Below are 15,279 nucleotides of genomic sequence, written 5' to 3'. Positions count from 1 at the left end.
TGAAAATATAGGGCCTCAGTAGGATTTTTAAACACAGTCAAACATACCTAATATACACTAAGAAAATACAAAAAACATTTACTAAAAACTAAAAAACTAAGAAAAATATATAAGGTGGACACAGTAGGAGGAGGAACAGAACTACACGATATCCCTGGAATCCTTGGCTCTGCAGCTAGAATCTCTGTGGAAGGTAGCTTAATCCATTGGAACTCCAGTACTCCTTGAAACATCCAAGTTCTTTGGGAGCTCCCCTCCTTATAAAGGATAACTCCTCCAGCACCTGGAGCCTTCCAGAATCCCACCATGTACCAGAACCAGTTCATCTACTCGCGCGAGAGGCGTCGCTTTGGGCGGCAGTGCCGCTTCCAGGATCGCAACGAGCTGATGGTCAGCGTGCAGCCCAGTGGCCGCCAGCGGCTGAAGTACATCATGCGCAATCCCTCGATGCGGGCCACCCAGCTGAGTTGCCAGATGGCCCTGACCGTCATGGAGACGGAGAACGTGACCCTGGACCAGCACGGTATGTACCACTACGAGGGCGGCTGGCCCAAGGAGGTGAATCCCTTCGACGAGGAGCAGACGCAGCGCCATCGCAAGAAGGTGGAGCGCGAGGATAGCTGGGGTGAGCAGGTGCTGGAGATGATACGGAACACGATGGCCGTGGCGGAGCAGAACAACACCCTGAACATCTATCAGAACTTCTTTGCCGATCTCCCCCTCGACTTGGGTCACGACCTCCGGATGAGATTCCGGGCCAGGGTGGCCAATGTGTTCCACGACCTGTGGCTGCCCTCTCGGCGCCTGACCTCCATCGAGTGGATGCCCAACAATAGCCGCCAGTTTATGACGCAGTTCACCAACCAGTTCCAAAGCGGAGACCGCCTGCGAAGTGTCACAGACGAACCGTTTGGCGAGGCGAACGCCTTCTACGTGTGGGACGTGAAGAATCCCCTCAAGCCGAAGATCTTTCACGACAGCAAGTTGTCGGTGTCGCTGGCCAAGATCTGTCCCAAGGACGAGAACAACATGGTGGGCGGCACGGGGCTGGGGCAGGTCTGTGTGTGGAACACCTTCAAGGGCGGCCTGCCGGTGCGCAACTGCCCCCTGGAGGTGTCCCACAGGGAGACCACCTCGGCCCTCTGCTGGGTCCACTCCAAGTCCAACACGGAGTTCTACTCGGGCTCGCTGGACGGTTCCATCAAGTACTGGGACACCAGGGATCTCAAGATGCCCATGCAGGAGCTGCTCCTCGAGCCGGAGCCGCAGGAGCGTCAGTCCAGGATGGACTCGCACGGCGTGACGGTGCTGGAGTTCGAGTACACCATCCCGGTGCGCTTCATCATCTGCAGCGACATGGGTCACGTCTTTGTGGGCAACCGGAAGGGCATGACCCCCACGGAAACGCTCCTGGCCCACTATCAACTCTTCGCCGGTCCGGTGCGCAGCATCAACCGGAATCCCTTCTTCGTCAAGAACTTCCTGGTCACGGGGGACTGGCGGGCCAGGATCTGGTCCGAGGAGGTCAAGGACGCACCCTCCACGATGTACTTCCGCAAGAAGACACAGATTCTCTGCGGCGCCTGGAGCACGGGTCGCTGCTCCCTGTTCGTCACCGGCGATATGAATGGGGTGGTGGACTTCTGGGACCTGCTGCTCCACCACCGACAGCCCATCCTCTCCATTGACTTCAAGGTGCCGATTGCGGACGTGGTCTTCCGGCCGGAAGGCGACCTCCTGGCCATTGCCCTCAAGAATGGCGACAGCCACATCCTGACCCTGGACGAGTCCATGCGACAGGCCACTGGCAAGGAGAAGGCCCTCATAGCAGCCGTACGAATAGAAATCCTGGTTTCATTTGCACAGAGATCCGAATCTTCTATCTACATCAAGCTTCTGTTATACCCAGTAAAATTAAGAACGGGAAAGGCCAAGATCAATTTTTTTAATTTTAAGAATTTATCTTCTATTTTTTCGAGAGGAAATGTTCTTGAAATCAAGACGAAAGCACTCGCAAGCTTGTCTTTCGAGATGAAGCCATTTTAGACATGAGATAGATAGTTATATAGAGATAGATAAAATTGATCTTGGCTCTTCCTATAGATCTAGGGATCGGTTTAAAGTCACTGATTCCAGAATCAGTGATATAGTTTGATACCCTTATATACTTACACAATAAGTGGCAGATTCGAATCTTTATACCCTACCTTACCTTTTAATGATCCTCAATGACCCGCCTAGATGTTCGAGCGCGAGATCGTGCGCAGCAAGCTCCTGGAGGCTCGCTACGATGAGGTGAGGCTCAAGCGGAAAACCCTCCTGTTGGCGGAGGAGGACCGTCTGCGGCAGGAGCAGGCGGTGGCCCCCGTCCTCGAGCTGGATCCCGACAACCCCGACCAGTTCGTGCTGATGATCGAGGGCGACGAGGAGTTCCGCACGGCCATCAGTGAGTTCCAGGACATGATACTGGGTGTGGAGAGAAAGCGCTCCAAGCGGCAGGTGGTCATGGAGCGCACGGTCTTCGAGGAGTGGAATCCGACCGACGAAAAGCTGCAGGGGGAGCCCATTGTATACACACAGCCCGAGCCGAAGGTGCAGCTCTCGGAGAAGAGGTTTTCTGCAGAGCCGAGGACTTCGCCAGGACCTGCCAAGCCCCAGTGAAAGTGTGTAATATCGAGGAGTTTCAATTCAATATGATCGAAATATATCTTTGAAAGGTCTACCTTTATATTTATACAGGAAAGCCAATCTTATGGGGGAAAACCCCCGGATGAATAGCCATATGAGCCCATTAAACCAGCCTCTCGGTTGGGCACAGCCAAGCAAGATGCCACCACTTTATGGAGTACTCTTTGGAGACCTTTATTACGACCAACACAATTAGCCCGACAACGTTCGCCTTGATTAAGTAACAACCTTTCTAACAGCTAAATTAGTTGCACTTCTCTACACAGCAATTAAGAGGAGTTAATAGTAAAAAAAAAACAATAAAGCTCTATGATCTACTGTAGGAAAGTAGGGTGTGGCATCCACAGCACTCGCAGACAAGACCTACTGCTTGTCGGTGTCCACGCCCGTGTCGAGGAAGTCGTTCACCAGCCGCATGGCCTTGCGGGGAATCAGGCGACCGATCTTCTCCACGGCCACGAAGTGTCGCGGAATGGAGGCCTCCTCCAGGCCCTGGCGCTGGGCCTCGATGATCGAGCCGGCGGCCACGTCGGCGGAGATCAGCTTGAACAGCTTGGGGAACCGGTAGCGGGGGTTCTTGCACAGACCCGTGTCGATCATGTACGGGTAGATGGTGGTCAGCTTGACCTGGCGGGCAAACGGAGATGGGATTATAATTATAGTAAAATACTTTCAAAATTTCTAGAAACTGCCAGTTCTAAAAATCTCCCTTCAAAATGTATTAAATCTGCAAAACAGCATTACGGGAAATTCTTAAGAATTCGCGTTAGGTTTTTCATATTTTCTATAAGTAGTTACATACTGCGATACGGTCCACCTACTTATTTTTTAATAATAAAATTTGTGAAATCTACAAATTTAAAACAGCCTTGAGAGAATATTCTCAAGAATTCGCGTTGGCTTTTTCATCTTTTTCATATATAGTTATTAATTTGATATTACTGCAGCTTGTGTAATTTGAAATACTTTCAGAACTTAAAAAAACTAACAGTTCTAGAATCTCCCATTAAAATGTTAAAAATCTGGCAAATATCTTAAGAATTCGCGTTTGCTTTTTCATCTATTTCCATATGTAGTTACTATCTTGAGAACACTGCGGCACAGCCAAAAATTCGGCAACCATTTTTTTTATAATAAAATTTATAAAATCTAAAAAACAGCATTAGTCGAAGTTCTCAAGAATTCGCGTTGGCTTTTTCACCTATTTTCATATTTGCTTTCTATGTTGAAAACACTGCAGTATAGGCCACATATTCCCCTACTTTTCTTGAATAGAAAGGTCGAATTGAGTCATTACTAGTCTGGCGCTAAGATGCACTCTGAACAAAGAGACTGCTAAACCAGAAAGTGTAAAAAACCATTTGAATCTTAATACGCTGGCAGTTAACCAAGTTTTTTTTATGATATTCTATAACTTTTTAATGGGGCCCCCAGCCCGAGATAATCACGAATCACTAAATGGTGCTAAAGGGTAGGATTAAGTGATACTCACGTTGTTATTGGGGTTCTTCTGGCGCAGCTCCTCGGCGAGGGCGGACATGTAGCCGCGGACGGCGAACTTGGTGCCGCAGTAGGGCACCAGGTTGATCAGGCCAAAGAGTCCGGCGCAGGAGGACAGGGCCACAATGCTGCCCTCGTTGCGCTCGATCATCTCGGGAAGGAAGGACTGGATGATCTGGGGAAGGGGAAGATGATGTCAGAGCTGGTTGGGGTATACATAAGTTGTAAGGTTGTTGATCAGGGAGATATCTCTTTGAAGAGGATAAAAATCCATATGATAATTCGTATATGATCACTGATCATTGATCAAGTATGATAAAAACAGACCTTTACTACTAAAGGTCGTAAGAGACTTCCTTAAGTTTTGAATAACTAAATATATATATTTTATTTTATATTTATCTATTTATATTTATACGATATCAGAGTTAGTTGGGTTAACCTAAGTAATAGGGTTGTATATCTTTGAACAGAATGAAATATCATTATGGTATTTGGTATATGATCAGGCTTAATAAAAACAGACCTTTAATAGTAGAGGTCATGGGACCCTTACTTATGTTTTAACTAAATATATATATTTAATTTTTTATTTTTAATATATCATATTAATGTCATATTATATTTTTTATCATATCAATAGTAAAAGTTATATGACACTTACTTAAGCTTTGACTAACTAAATATATGTAACGTATTTTATATTTTAATCTATCTATATTTATATTTTATCAGTTGTTGATCAGAGAGATATCTCTTTGAAGAGAATGAATATCAATATGCTAATAGGTATTTTATCAGGTATAATCAAATCAGATCCTCAGATCTTTTGCCTTACTTAATAGATTTATTTTAGAAAATATATCTGGATTCCATTATATATATTTATATGTTATATTTTCAAGTGTAAGTTTTTATAACTTTTTAAAACAAATCCACTTATCATCATATCATATAACACATAACTTACCCAGTAGTGGGAGAGCACATTGATGTCGTACATCAGGCGGATCTCGCTCTCGGTGTGCTCCAGCAGCGGGTGGCAGGGCATGATGCCGGCGTTGTTGACCACCACGTGGACGAAGCCGTGCTCCTTGCGCACCTTCTGGGCCAGCTCGATCAGCTCCTCGCGCTTGGTCACATTGCACACGTAGCCGTAGGCCTTGCCCCCGTTCGCCTTGATCTCCTGGACGGTCTGGTTGTTGGTCTGCTCGTTGACGTCCCAGCACAGGAGGGTGGCGCCCAGCTTGGCGTACTGCAGGGCCATCTGCTTGCCCATGCCGTGGCCCGTGCCGGTGATCAGCACCACCTTGCCATTGACCTCCTCGAGGGGCTTCGCGCGGAAGACGCCCACGATGGCCTCGAAGACGGCGATCCAGAACTTGACGATCAGCAGCACGACGTCCACCACCAGCAGGACGATGTTGTAGATATCGTTGCTGTTGGCATTGCCATTGTCAGCACTGAAAAAAAAACTTGGTTTGTTACTGGCTTTCATAATAGGTTAAACCTATTAGGTAATTAATTTCATCGCTTGAATCAAGTGCATTATAACCATGTTCCTAACAACTTTTAAAACAGAAAAACTTTTGATCAATTTTGCTGTTTAAGTGGTAATGATTTTAACCTTTACTTAGATTAACCAAGCTCAGAACTCAATCTAAGTACGATTGCGTACCTAACTGGCACACTAAGCTTAAGCTATTTAATTTGCGTGTTAAATTTTATATCATAACCTTCTAAAGAAATACATTAAACCTTAACTTAGTTTAACTGAAACATAGAACGCACATGCACTAGACTGCTTTACTAACTGGCACACTAACCTTTAGTTATTAAATTTGGTATTTAACCTTTTGATGAAGCTTACTGTTTAGATGTTACTGAATCTAACCCTAACACAGTTTAACCGAAACAAAGAACGCACATGGACTTGACTGCTTGAGCAACTGACACACTAACCTTGGGTTACCAAATGCACGAGTTAAACTTAATGTCACACTTAAATTTGGGCCACTTCCCCTTTCAGCTGTGTGGAAATTAAAAATGTATCTCCCTGATCCAAAAAACTAACTACAACTTTAAAGACCGCCTAGAAAAGGCTATGTTGAACATAATGGCATCAAACTTGGGGGACTGCAGTGAATTGCCATGGTTTTGGTGGGAAGTGCGTGCTGTCACTAATTCGCCTTTTGACCTGGGCATCATAATTATGAAGTGGGGTGAAGTGGAGCGGAATGGAGATGAAGTGGGATTAGTCCGGACTCCGACTCTTGCATGACCCACCGCCATTTGGCATGTGAGTGTGCGTGTATCTGCCTTATCTGCGGGCCCAGCGGCAATCGCATGACCTTTGGCATCCCCATTGTCGGTGATCTATATTATTTTTTGAACTACACGGGAAAAAGTGGCTTTCAAACTCAACAAAAAAGCCTACCTCAAAAGGTGATTTCAGATTAGTTATTATAATTATTATAATAGATTTTTTAGTCACAACCCCATTGTCCGGCTGTTATGAATTAAATATCTTTCCATTTCTGACGGCTAGTGCGGAAGTAGTGCCCCAAAGGTGGGCGGCTCCCTCTTGGGTCAGCGCTTTTTCCCAGCTCGTGTTCCGTAATTACATTTCTGGCTGCAGCTGCGTGAGATCTTGATAATGCCGAACTGTTGTTTTGTGTATTTTGCCTCTTGGCGTTACGTATTGCGATCGGCGATCGGCGCAAATGAGGCGTACCTACATGTCACCCTATGTACTGGACAGATCGTGCCACCGGCTCGGCCAGCCCTGACCATGGCGCAGTTCACCACCACGGGGCGCACTCTTATCGCCGCACTTCTGGAATGCTATTTATAGTCGGCGGGTCGGAACAGCCCACCCAGAGGTTGCCAACTAATGCACAACCGAAATTGCGATTGAGCACTTGAAAACAGATCATTCATGCAATGTGAATCACCCTTCACTTGGGAACTTTCTTATCAAGATTAATCACCATAGATCTGTGGTATACTTCACTTTTATGATCATTTCCGGATGTTAATACGGTAGAATATTACAGCCTTTCGCGAACTAGACTATATACTGTGGAAAAACCTTCCCCAAAGCGATCCTTCAGGTCAAAGGTGAGCAGCTGATCGCGATCTTTGGTCAAGGCTCACGGGGCAACTTGCCATAGTTAAGCCGAGTCGGCTGAAGGTGAGTAGCGCTTAAGTGAGCTGATCCGGATTGCACAACGGTCAAAGGTGGCCGCGACCGTCACCCGTAGGTGGATGGGTTCCCATCCACACCTATCCACAGCGGTAATGGGTCTCCGGGCCACTTATCCCACGGAATCGAGATTACCCTGCGGCACCCATTGAACCCTGCTCCTGGGCACCGCCCGCAGACCCCCAGATAAGGGGCTGCTATCGCCGGCAGTGAGTGTGTTGCACTACATGTGAGTACCTAGTATACTACACATAGTACATTCCCATTGATAAGATAGCTGGCTCGTTCTCACTCTCGTTTGCCCGTGTTCCTGTTGCCAACCGAGGAGAGCTCTCCCTTCCGCTGGGTACCCACCTTTGCGCCACCTTGGACATGCTGCCTGCAGATGGTTGTATCCCTTCGGGATCGTATAGATACACTATATATGTGGAGGGGGCTCTGCACGGACGATCGGAGCAGCCGGAGCAAACCGTTAGCGGCTGTTAACGAATTCGGACTGAATATTCAGCAAAGTAAACACTACGCACCGTGCCGCCACGCCGGTCTTATAAGTTATTATTTCAAATCTACTCACACACACCAGCGGCCGCCTCTCAGATACTGTGTGCTGCACTACTCGTAGATACACGCTGCTGTGGGCAGCGGCGGCGGCGGCGGCGGCCGAGGCGCCGGCAGAGCGTTCTATAAACACGACCACGACATATGTTCAATGGCACTGCCGCTCCGACTTGTTCCATCACAATCCGATCCGATCTATATGGAACGACGTCCAGCGGCTCGCCCGGTTCCCCCACAGTGCTGTGAGCTAATCGGGTTCCGATAATAATACCCCAAATGGGGGTGCACCAGTGCACCAGTGCAGCAGTGCAGCAGACCCCCGGAGCCCCGGAGCCCGGGCCTTGGGCCATAAAAAGCGCTATATGTGTCATATATGAATGCACACAGCCAGCCGGAGTTTACGACCCAGATCGCTCAGATACTCGGATGCTCGGATACTGAGAGCGCGAAGATGGAGCGGTGCCAAAGGTGGAAAGGCTACCGCAGGGGTGCCGGCGTAGATGCACGTCGCAGATACTGCGACACAGCACAAAAGCTAGACGGCTCCAGTCGCAGTTGCTCCTCTCTCTCCGAATGCCTCGGCCCGACCAAGGCGAAATCGCAGATAGGGACTCCAGGATGATCTATGGCCCCTCTCGGGTGCACTGCCGACCTTGAAAAAGCGGAGGGAAAGCTCACCTAACTCGAGATCGAGCATTAGTTCTCAAAGCTAGGTTCTTAGACAAATCTTTCAGTTCCATCTTGATATTATACGTAATATCTAGTATCTCCAGGTTGATGGATCTTTAAAAGTGAAGGGAAACCTTACCTTACTCGAAATTGAGCTGAGGCATTAGTTCTCAGAGATAGCTGCTTAGAAAAATCTTCCAGCTCTATCATTATATCGTACGTAATATCTTATAGCTCAAGGAGGATGTTATTTCTAAATACTCAAGATTAAACCTTGTCTTTTCAAAACTGTCTAACATTAGTTCTGAAGGATAGCTTCTTAAAACATCATGATATTATACGTTATATCTAATATATTCAGAATGGGGCTACTATAGATCTCAGTGGAAACTTAAACTAACAAATATTTTATACGTTTCAAAAGTACACATTAGTTCTACAGAAAGGTTCTTCAGTTTTACCCTGATATTATACCTAATATCTCATACCTAAATTTATTCACTAGAAAAGCTCTGATATTCTAACCCTGAAAAGCACTTCCCACTGAGCACTTCCCCTGAGACAGCTGGGTTTTCGATTAGATTGGAGTCCTTACTCAGCATGATGAATCACTTTTGCGCCAGGGGGAAGTATTAGGTTCCACTTCCACGAACAAGCCCAACCCATTGCTCCTCCCGAAGAGTCACCCGGACGATAAGATTAGTCAAACGAGTTGGCAATCCGTTTGCGACCACCTATGTTGTATGGCCGTATAGGAATTATGACTAACCGACGGATAATACTAACTTGTTGCTACACGTGTTGCCGCATTGCAAACAAGCTATTATATTCCCCATAAACTAGAGCTGGAGAATTCTGTTTGATCTCTCTGTTGAGCTTAATTTGTAAACCATTCCATCACTCATGAACAACGGGCTTGTTTTACACTGGATCAAAGTACTGAATGTTTCGTTTAATTGTTATGCCCGTTTTTTACTGCTGCCAAAGAAATTAGTGCTTGTCCACTTATATAAACTACATTTACTGGCATGTTCATTAAGTATTTTTTAATGTGCCTTCTTATAGAAAAACATTTAAGTAAGATTAGTAACTGATCATTAGTTATAAACTACTTTGTTTTCGTAGTTAAGAACCTGAACTTTAGATACCCATTCGTTTTTTATAGGTACAGCCCGTTTTTTAAGGCTTGGTAACAAGTGGGAACTTGTAAAATATTTAGCAAATATATTTGTATATGATATTTGAAAGCGAAATACACGAGGAAAGGTGCTTATAATGATCATTGAAAAGAAAACACGTTAGGATTAGAGTAGGTGAAAACCTTATAGGGCACATGTAAGTGTTTTTGGTAGCTACTCGGCTTCCTTTCCGGCTACGCGAACTTGGGCACACTTGGACAAATAGCATGCTGCACTCATTCCGGTTATCCCCCGATCCGGTCCACCTTCCACTCGCCATGCGCCATGTGCCATTGGGGATGCCCGGGGGTCAGGCGGCCCAGCGAAACCCAATGAAACAAAACAAGCTTTGGGCGTTGCATGAATGCATTCAATAGATGAACGAGATTCGTGACAATCCGCCAGTCGGCGTCTGTATCCAGGCGGCTGTAGTCGGGGGCACACATGCACCGCACATACGTTGTGGATGCGGCTGGCTAATCGAATAAATTAGCTCGCATTACCGGACCGGTTGACTGGTCGGCTGGCGTATTGTTTCGCCCGCCGCTTGCATAAATATGACGCCTTGACGGCTCATCCGCAGCATCCATCTCCGTCTCAGTCTCCGGAACAGGCCAAGTGGGGATACGTGTACGTGCCAATTGCAGGTTAGCGACAATAAATTGCACCCCGTCGTGGGTCGGGGTCTCCCCAGTCAACAAGATGCAGCAATTAGTCTTAACGGTGTCCACTGATCAAACCCGCTTCACCACTGGCTGTCATTAATCGAGGTCACCAGTTCAGGTGTGACTGATGACCAGTATCTAGCCATATATCTGATTATAACTGGAGCAGCTATGAATGAACTGAAACACTGTGCGAGATGAAGTACTAAAAGCCACCAGGTCCTCTCTCTAATAAAGTTGGGTTTTAATATTTGGGGTCACCACTTCCAGAACCACTACACTTACATGTATTTCCCCTATAAGTCTAAAACTCACCATATCACCTATTTTACAAAGTCGGAACATTGTATGGGTTCACCAGTTCAAGCGTGATGAAGTTTTCTAAAATCTTATTGATCGGGTAAGTGGTTTTACAAATTTGGAAGGTCATGCGTGACACATGACACTTACATATCTTCCACAATAACAGGAATAACTCTTAAACGAAATGTTGCGACGAATGCTTCTATCCACTGAAGCATCAAAATAAAGGGTATCAAATATTATTCCAAAACATAGAATAATATTCGGTGTCACCAGGTCATGCGTACATACATACATATCACTTTTGAATAAAAAGTTATGATGGTCCACTAAAGCTTCCATATAAAGGCTATCAAATATTATTCCAAAAGTCACAGAAAAACCATATATTATTATATTTAATAGGTAGATTTAACAAGTTAAAGGGTACTATAGGAGCAGATGCAGATCACACCTGCAGCGTGGAGAAGAACGAAACCACGGCGCTGTCCGTGGGCAGGCACTGGCCAAAGGCCTCGATTAACAACGGTTCGGCGGTGACGGTGCCCATGAAGTCCTCCAGGGAAACCTGGAATCAGTGGATTGACTCAAAGGAACCTACCACTCACAACCCCTGCCCACTCACCTTGCCATCCTTGTCCAGATCGAACTTCTTGAGCACAATCTCCACCAGGTCCTTGACGCCCTCGTCCGGATCCTCGTCCTGCGGCTGCTTGATCAGGCAGTTCCTCAGCAGCGTGAACATCTCGTCCTTGGTGATGAAACCATCCGTGTTCAGGTCATAGACCCGAAAGCAGAAGGCGGCCCGTTCCGCCGGAGTGCCCCGCAGAAAGGTCGAAAGCCCGATGAGCCAACCCTCGAGGCGCAGGGGCAATCCCTCGTGGGCCTTGTCCCAGCTGCAAAAGATGCGCTCCATCAGGATCTCCTCGGTGACGATGTCGAAGGTGCTGTGCAACAGCTCGCGGAACACAATGCGATCGATGCCCTATGTTATGTGGCATTTAAAGATCACTTTTTGGGATCTTCAAGGATTAGTAGCAATATTTACCTCCACAGCGGCATGCGGCTTGGCAATTGCTGCACTCGAGGAGCTGGAGGCCAGCGTCTTGGCGGCGTACTGGCAGTTGGACACCAGTTTGCGGTAGATGCGGCACAGAGCATCCAGCTCGTCCCTGTTTGGGCGCCATTTCTTAAGTAGGGCATTGTGCACTCTCTGTGTACTCACTTGGTGAAGCGCGTCTTCTTGCGCAGGCTGTCCAGCAGCTTGGGATTCACCTTGCCGCTCAGCTCGTCCATCCTCCGTTGGCGCTGCTGCCGTTTGTTCTGCAAGGCAGCCGCGGCGGCCTTCGACTGTTGGTTGCTCGAGTTGCGCTTGCCGCTGGCGAGGAACACGGACACCGTTTTCAGTATCGTTTTGTTGGCATGTAGTGTGGATCTGCCGACGCCAGCGGCGCCTCCAGTTGCTGTGGGTGCCGCTGCAGCGCCAGCACCCCCGCCGCCAGTGCCAGCGGCTGCCCCACCATCCTGGCGATTGGGTGTCGGTGTTGGCGAACGACCCTTGCCGGCGCCCGCCTTGCCTGCAACCGAAAATTGCCAGTTACATGGGTGCGTGTCTGGGTATCTGTGTGGGTTGGCCGCCTGGCTGGTTGGCTGGGTTCCTACTTTATGTGTCAAAGTCGACACGCTCACTCCCGCCGGAGTTTGGCCAGAAAAGCCCTTCAAGTGTGTACTATATGTGGCGCAGAGCAAACAAAAGGCCTGAAATGCAAATGCGCCCCTCACATCCGTATCCCCACCACAGGCCCCAGTCCCCAGGCGGGGCCCGTCGAAATGGGTAATAGCGTTCACATTCTGCCCATAAATTGTTTCAGCCGGCTATTTCGATTCGAATGCACTGGGAGAAACCAATAGTAAGCTGATACAACAAAGTTCCGAAGTACTTTATAGTTCATAACTTGAAGTTAAGTTGGTAATTTGAGATTTTCAGGCTAATTTTTTTCTTTTCCAATCACTATAGTTTAGTTCTCCTAACTCTCTATCAATTTAAGAGTATTTTCGAAAGAAGAAATATCGAAGACTAAATTTTCAATATCTTTTTACAATATTCATGGGGGAAAATGGTAGTAACCTATTGAATATCTAGTTGATATTGAATCATTGAAATTTTCCGGTTTTCTCACCCTTTTTATCCATTATCAAAGTCTTTTCGAAGGAAGATAGGTCAAACATCATTTTTCAATATCTACTTTACTTAATTAAGTATTATTTGAATATCTAGTTGATCTTAAATCATCGGAAATTTTCAAGCGCACTGTTTCTTTTGTAACCACAATAGTTAATATTAATTTTAGATTGCATTGAAAAAAAATAAATCGAAGATTATATTTTTCAATCATTTTTATCATTGTTTTCACAATTTTCAATGGTGAAAATAATAAATTCACTTACTATTGAATATCTAGTTGATCTTGTCATCAAAGATTTTAAGTACATTTTTTTTCTATTGATTTTTTTTTTTTTAATATCTTTGAAGAAAAATAAATAGAAGATCTAATTTTTCAATTCCAATTTTTAATTCAATCCTGACCCCTTTCATTGTATAGGAACTAGAGTTATAACATTATTTAAAATGGTTATCATTACCATAACCTCAAAATTTGGAATACTTGGATCCATACAGATCTTTTAGTCCGAAATAAGACGATAATGCACGTTCTCTTAAGTTGGGAGGGGTTAATATCTTTCTATACCCACATAAACATGTTACTTCCCTTGAAACTCTTTATCGTATGCCTAAAGTACAATGAAATACCCCGTTTTCTTATAGTGCATTCATTTACTTTTGTGTTCACTTTGATTTCAATCTGCGCTCAAACTGCTTCGGCTTGCTTCCTTTTGTATCGCTGTGTCGTGCTGCCTTTGAGAAAAATGTTATTATCTTGTGATTACCCATATAAGTAGGGGAGCATAGGGGTCCGTCGCCCTTCCGCCCTTCTGCCTATCCATCTGTCTGTTTATGACCGCCTCCGCCCTAGACACTATAATTTTATTAGCATTTCCATTTGCTCCGCCGGGGGGTAACATTTGGGCTTGGTTGTGGGCTTGGGCTGGGGGTTCGGGCTTTGGGCCCTTGAGAACAGACTGTCTAGACCCGTTCCTATGTACGGCATACGGTTTCATGTAATTTGTTGATATCGGTTGCCCGGTTGCCACACGAACCCGGCCGGGGTCGCCACCCACACTCGACCACTCGCGGATGGGGCGAACAAATCAAACATGTTTGGACCCGGCAGTCCATCAAGCCGCGCTCCGCCCAAATGCCAAAAATGCAACTTCCTGCGGGCGCAGAATATACCCCCAATTACATATGGCGGGCTCCTGGACGGGCTTGGTCCTCGCCTGTGTTTTTGGCCAATCCCTCAAAGTGCTGGCCTCAGTCGCGATTCGCAAGCCCAACGAAGGGAGCTCCTCGAGCAAGGACACGGACTCTCTTACAATAATTGGTGTCATTTGGCCAATTTCAAAATCATTAAAACTTTCCAGTTTTGCCTACGTTTGAAAACGATTATTTTAATGTGGCCAATTAGAATAATAAATCGCGAGACTGAAGGGGCACCACTTCAGCGACTGGGTTCGGAATAGGCTTGTAAATATTCCAAGGTGAGTCTAAGTGCATACATATGATGGAAGTACTACTGGCTACCAGGTTATAAAGTTTATATGGTCCAAAGCTCGGAAAATTGTTTACGAAGGGGGAATATAGACAAGAAACAACGCTATAGGCGAGTGCCTCGACTATCAGATACCCCTTACTCAGCTTAAGGGAGTAAAAGGGCGTTCATACGGACAGGCGGACGAACGGACAGACGGACATGGCTTGACTAGTAATCCTAATGAATAAAATACTTTAAAATATTACAATTAACCTATGTAAATGCTATATTCAGAATTTTTGATTTCTTTCCAACGATTATTTTTTATACAACCATATTGAGAATAATTCCTGATGAATGCACTTTAAAACACATACAAACTTCAAGGAGTAAGACACTTTCCAGTCCCTTTTCAATGGGTTAGCTACACATAAGTATTAACTTTCTATTGATTTTTGCTAGTATCCCATACATTGCAGGGAACCCCAAGGGTGGAGCGTTATTACTGGCTGTCCAAGAGCGTCCAATGGGACTCTGCAGTTACATCACAAGCCGAAGTGACTCTGGTTGAAAGGCCCATTTCATGGCCTCCGTGGCACATCGAAGGATTCGACTTTTCGGAGCAACTCGCCCCTTTCTGACCTCAAATGGAATTTGGGCTGCACTGCCGGGGAACAACTTGCGTTGAACTATTTGCAACTCGGTGCACTTTGTGGGGGCGCTGCAAAGTATGCTATGCCAGCAGTAATTACAACTCGGCACAGGACTGCACTGCAGGCTTAAACAAGGCTACACAAGGATATGCACACAAACACACACACGGGGAGACACGAATCGCTGTTGGCCTTTGTTTTATAGAT

The 15,279-nt window shown here is 46.1% G+C and overlaps 3 protein-coding genes across 4 annotated transcripts; 1 reads left to right on the top strand and 2 right to left on the bottom strand.

Annotated features, from left to right (window-relative positions):
* The first annotated feature begins 6 nt into the window (after window positions 1-6).
* LOC108023930 (dynein intermediate chain 3, ciliary) lies at window positions 7-2,992 on the top strand. Of its 2 annotated transcripts, none has more exons than XM_017093615.3 (3): window positions 7-1,833; window positions 2,242-2,663; window positions 2,740-2,992. In XM_017093615.3, exons 1-2 carry the CDS (start codon window positions 307-309, stop codon window positions 2,659-2,661), a joined length of 1,947 nt encoding a protein of 648 aa, XP_016949104.1. In that variant the 5' UTR covers window positions 7-306; the 3' UTR covers window positions 2,662-2,663; window positions 2,740-2,992. The 2 variants fall into 2 exon arrangements, with proteins under 2 accessions (XP_016949104.1, XP_050744487.1); XM_050888530.1 differs by having other exon boundaries at window positions 2,718-2,992.
* Window positions 2,847-7,909, bottom strand: LOC108024050 (17-beta-hydroxysteroid dehydrogenase 13). The gene is made up of 4 exons (XM_017093827.3): window positions 7,748-7,909; window positions 5,159-5,651; window positions 4,181-4,363; window positions 2,847-3,315 (listed from the first exon to the last, which is right to left on the bottom strand). The coding sequence occupies exons 1-4, from the start codon at window positions 7,765-7,767 to the stop codon at window positions 3,052-3,054; spliced, it is 960 nt and encodes a 319-aa protein (XP_016949316.1). The 5' UTR covers window positions 7,768-7,909; the 3' UTR covers window positions 2,847-3,051.
* Window positions 7,910-11,176: 3,267 nt separating this feature from the next.
* Window positions 11,177-13,772, bottom strand: LOC108023902 (uncharacterized). The gene is made up of 5 exons (XM_050888341.1): window positions 13,716-13,772; window positions 11,992-12,641; window positions 11,815-11,938; window positions 11,392-11,751; window positions 11,177-11,334 (listed from the first exon to the last, which is right to left on the bottom strand). The coding sequence occupies exons 1-5, from the start codon at window positions 13,770-13,772 to the stop codon at window positions 11,215-11,217; spliced, it is 1,311 nt and encodes a 436-aa protein (XP_050744298.1). The 3' UTR covers window positions 11,177-11,214.
* Between the last annotated feature and the right edge of the window lie 1,507 nt (window positions 13,773-15,279).

Source organism: Drosophila biarmipes, chromosome X (assembly GCF_025231255.1).
Source record: "Drosophila biarmipes strain raj3 chromosome X, RU_DBia_V1.1, whole genome shotgun sequence".
In the NCBI taxonomy this organism is placed as follows: Eukaryota; Metazoa; Arthropoda; class Insecta; order Diptera; family Drosophilidae; genus Drosophila; species Drosophila biarmipes.
This window is presented reverse-complemented; position numbering and strand designations above follow the sequence as displayed.

Excerpts from the sequence above, each read along its gene's own strand:
- LOC108023930 (XM_017093615.3), top strand. The coding sequence starts at position 307 with ATGTACCAGAACCAGTTCATCTACTCGCGCGAGAGGCGTCGCTTTGGG. Across the intron at positions 1,834-2,241 it reads AGAAGGCCCTCATAGCAGCC|ATGTTCGAGCGCGAGATCGT; the intron begins GTACGAATAGAA and ends TGACCCGCCTAG.
- LOC108024050 (XM_017093827.3), bottom strand. The coding sequence starts at position 7,767 with ATGTCCAAGGTGGCGCAAAG. Across the intron at positions 5,652-7,747 it reads ATGTCCAAGGTGGCGCAAAG|TGCTGACAATGGCAATGCCA; the intron begins GTGGGTACCCAG and ends TTTTTTTTTCAG. Across the intron at positions 3,316-4,180 it reads AGAAGAACCCCAATAACAAC|GTCAAGCTGACCACCATCTA; the intron begins GTGAGTATCACT and ends TTTGCCCGCCAG.
- LOC108023902 (XM_050888341.1), bottom strand. The coding sequence starts at position 13,772 with ATGGATAGGCAGAAGGGCGGAAGGGCGACGGACCCCTATGCTCCCCTA. Across the intron at positions 12,642-13,715 it reads ATGCTCCCCTACTTATATGG|CCGGCTGAAACAATTTATGG; the intron begins GTAATCACAAGA and ends GAATCGAAATAG. Across the intron at positions 11,335-11,391 it reads ATCTGGACAAGGATGGCAAG|GTTTCCCTGGAGGACTTCAT; the intron begins GTGAGTGGGCAG and ends CACTGATTCCAG.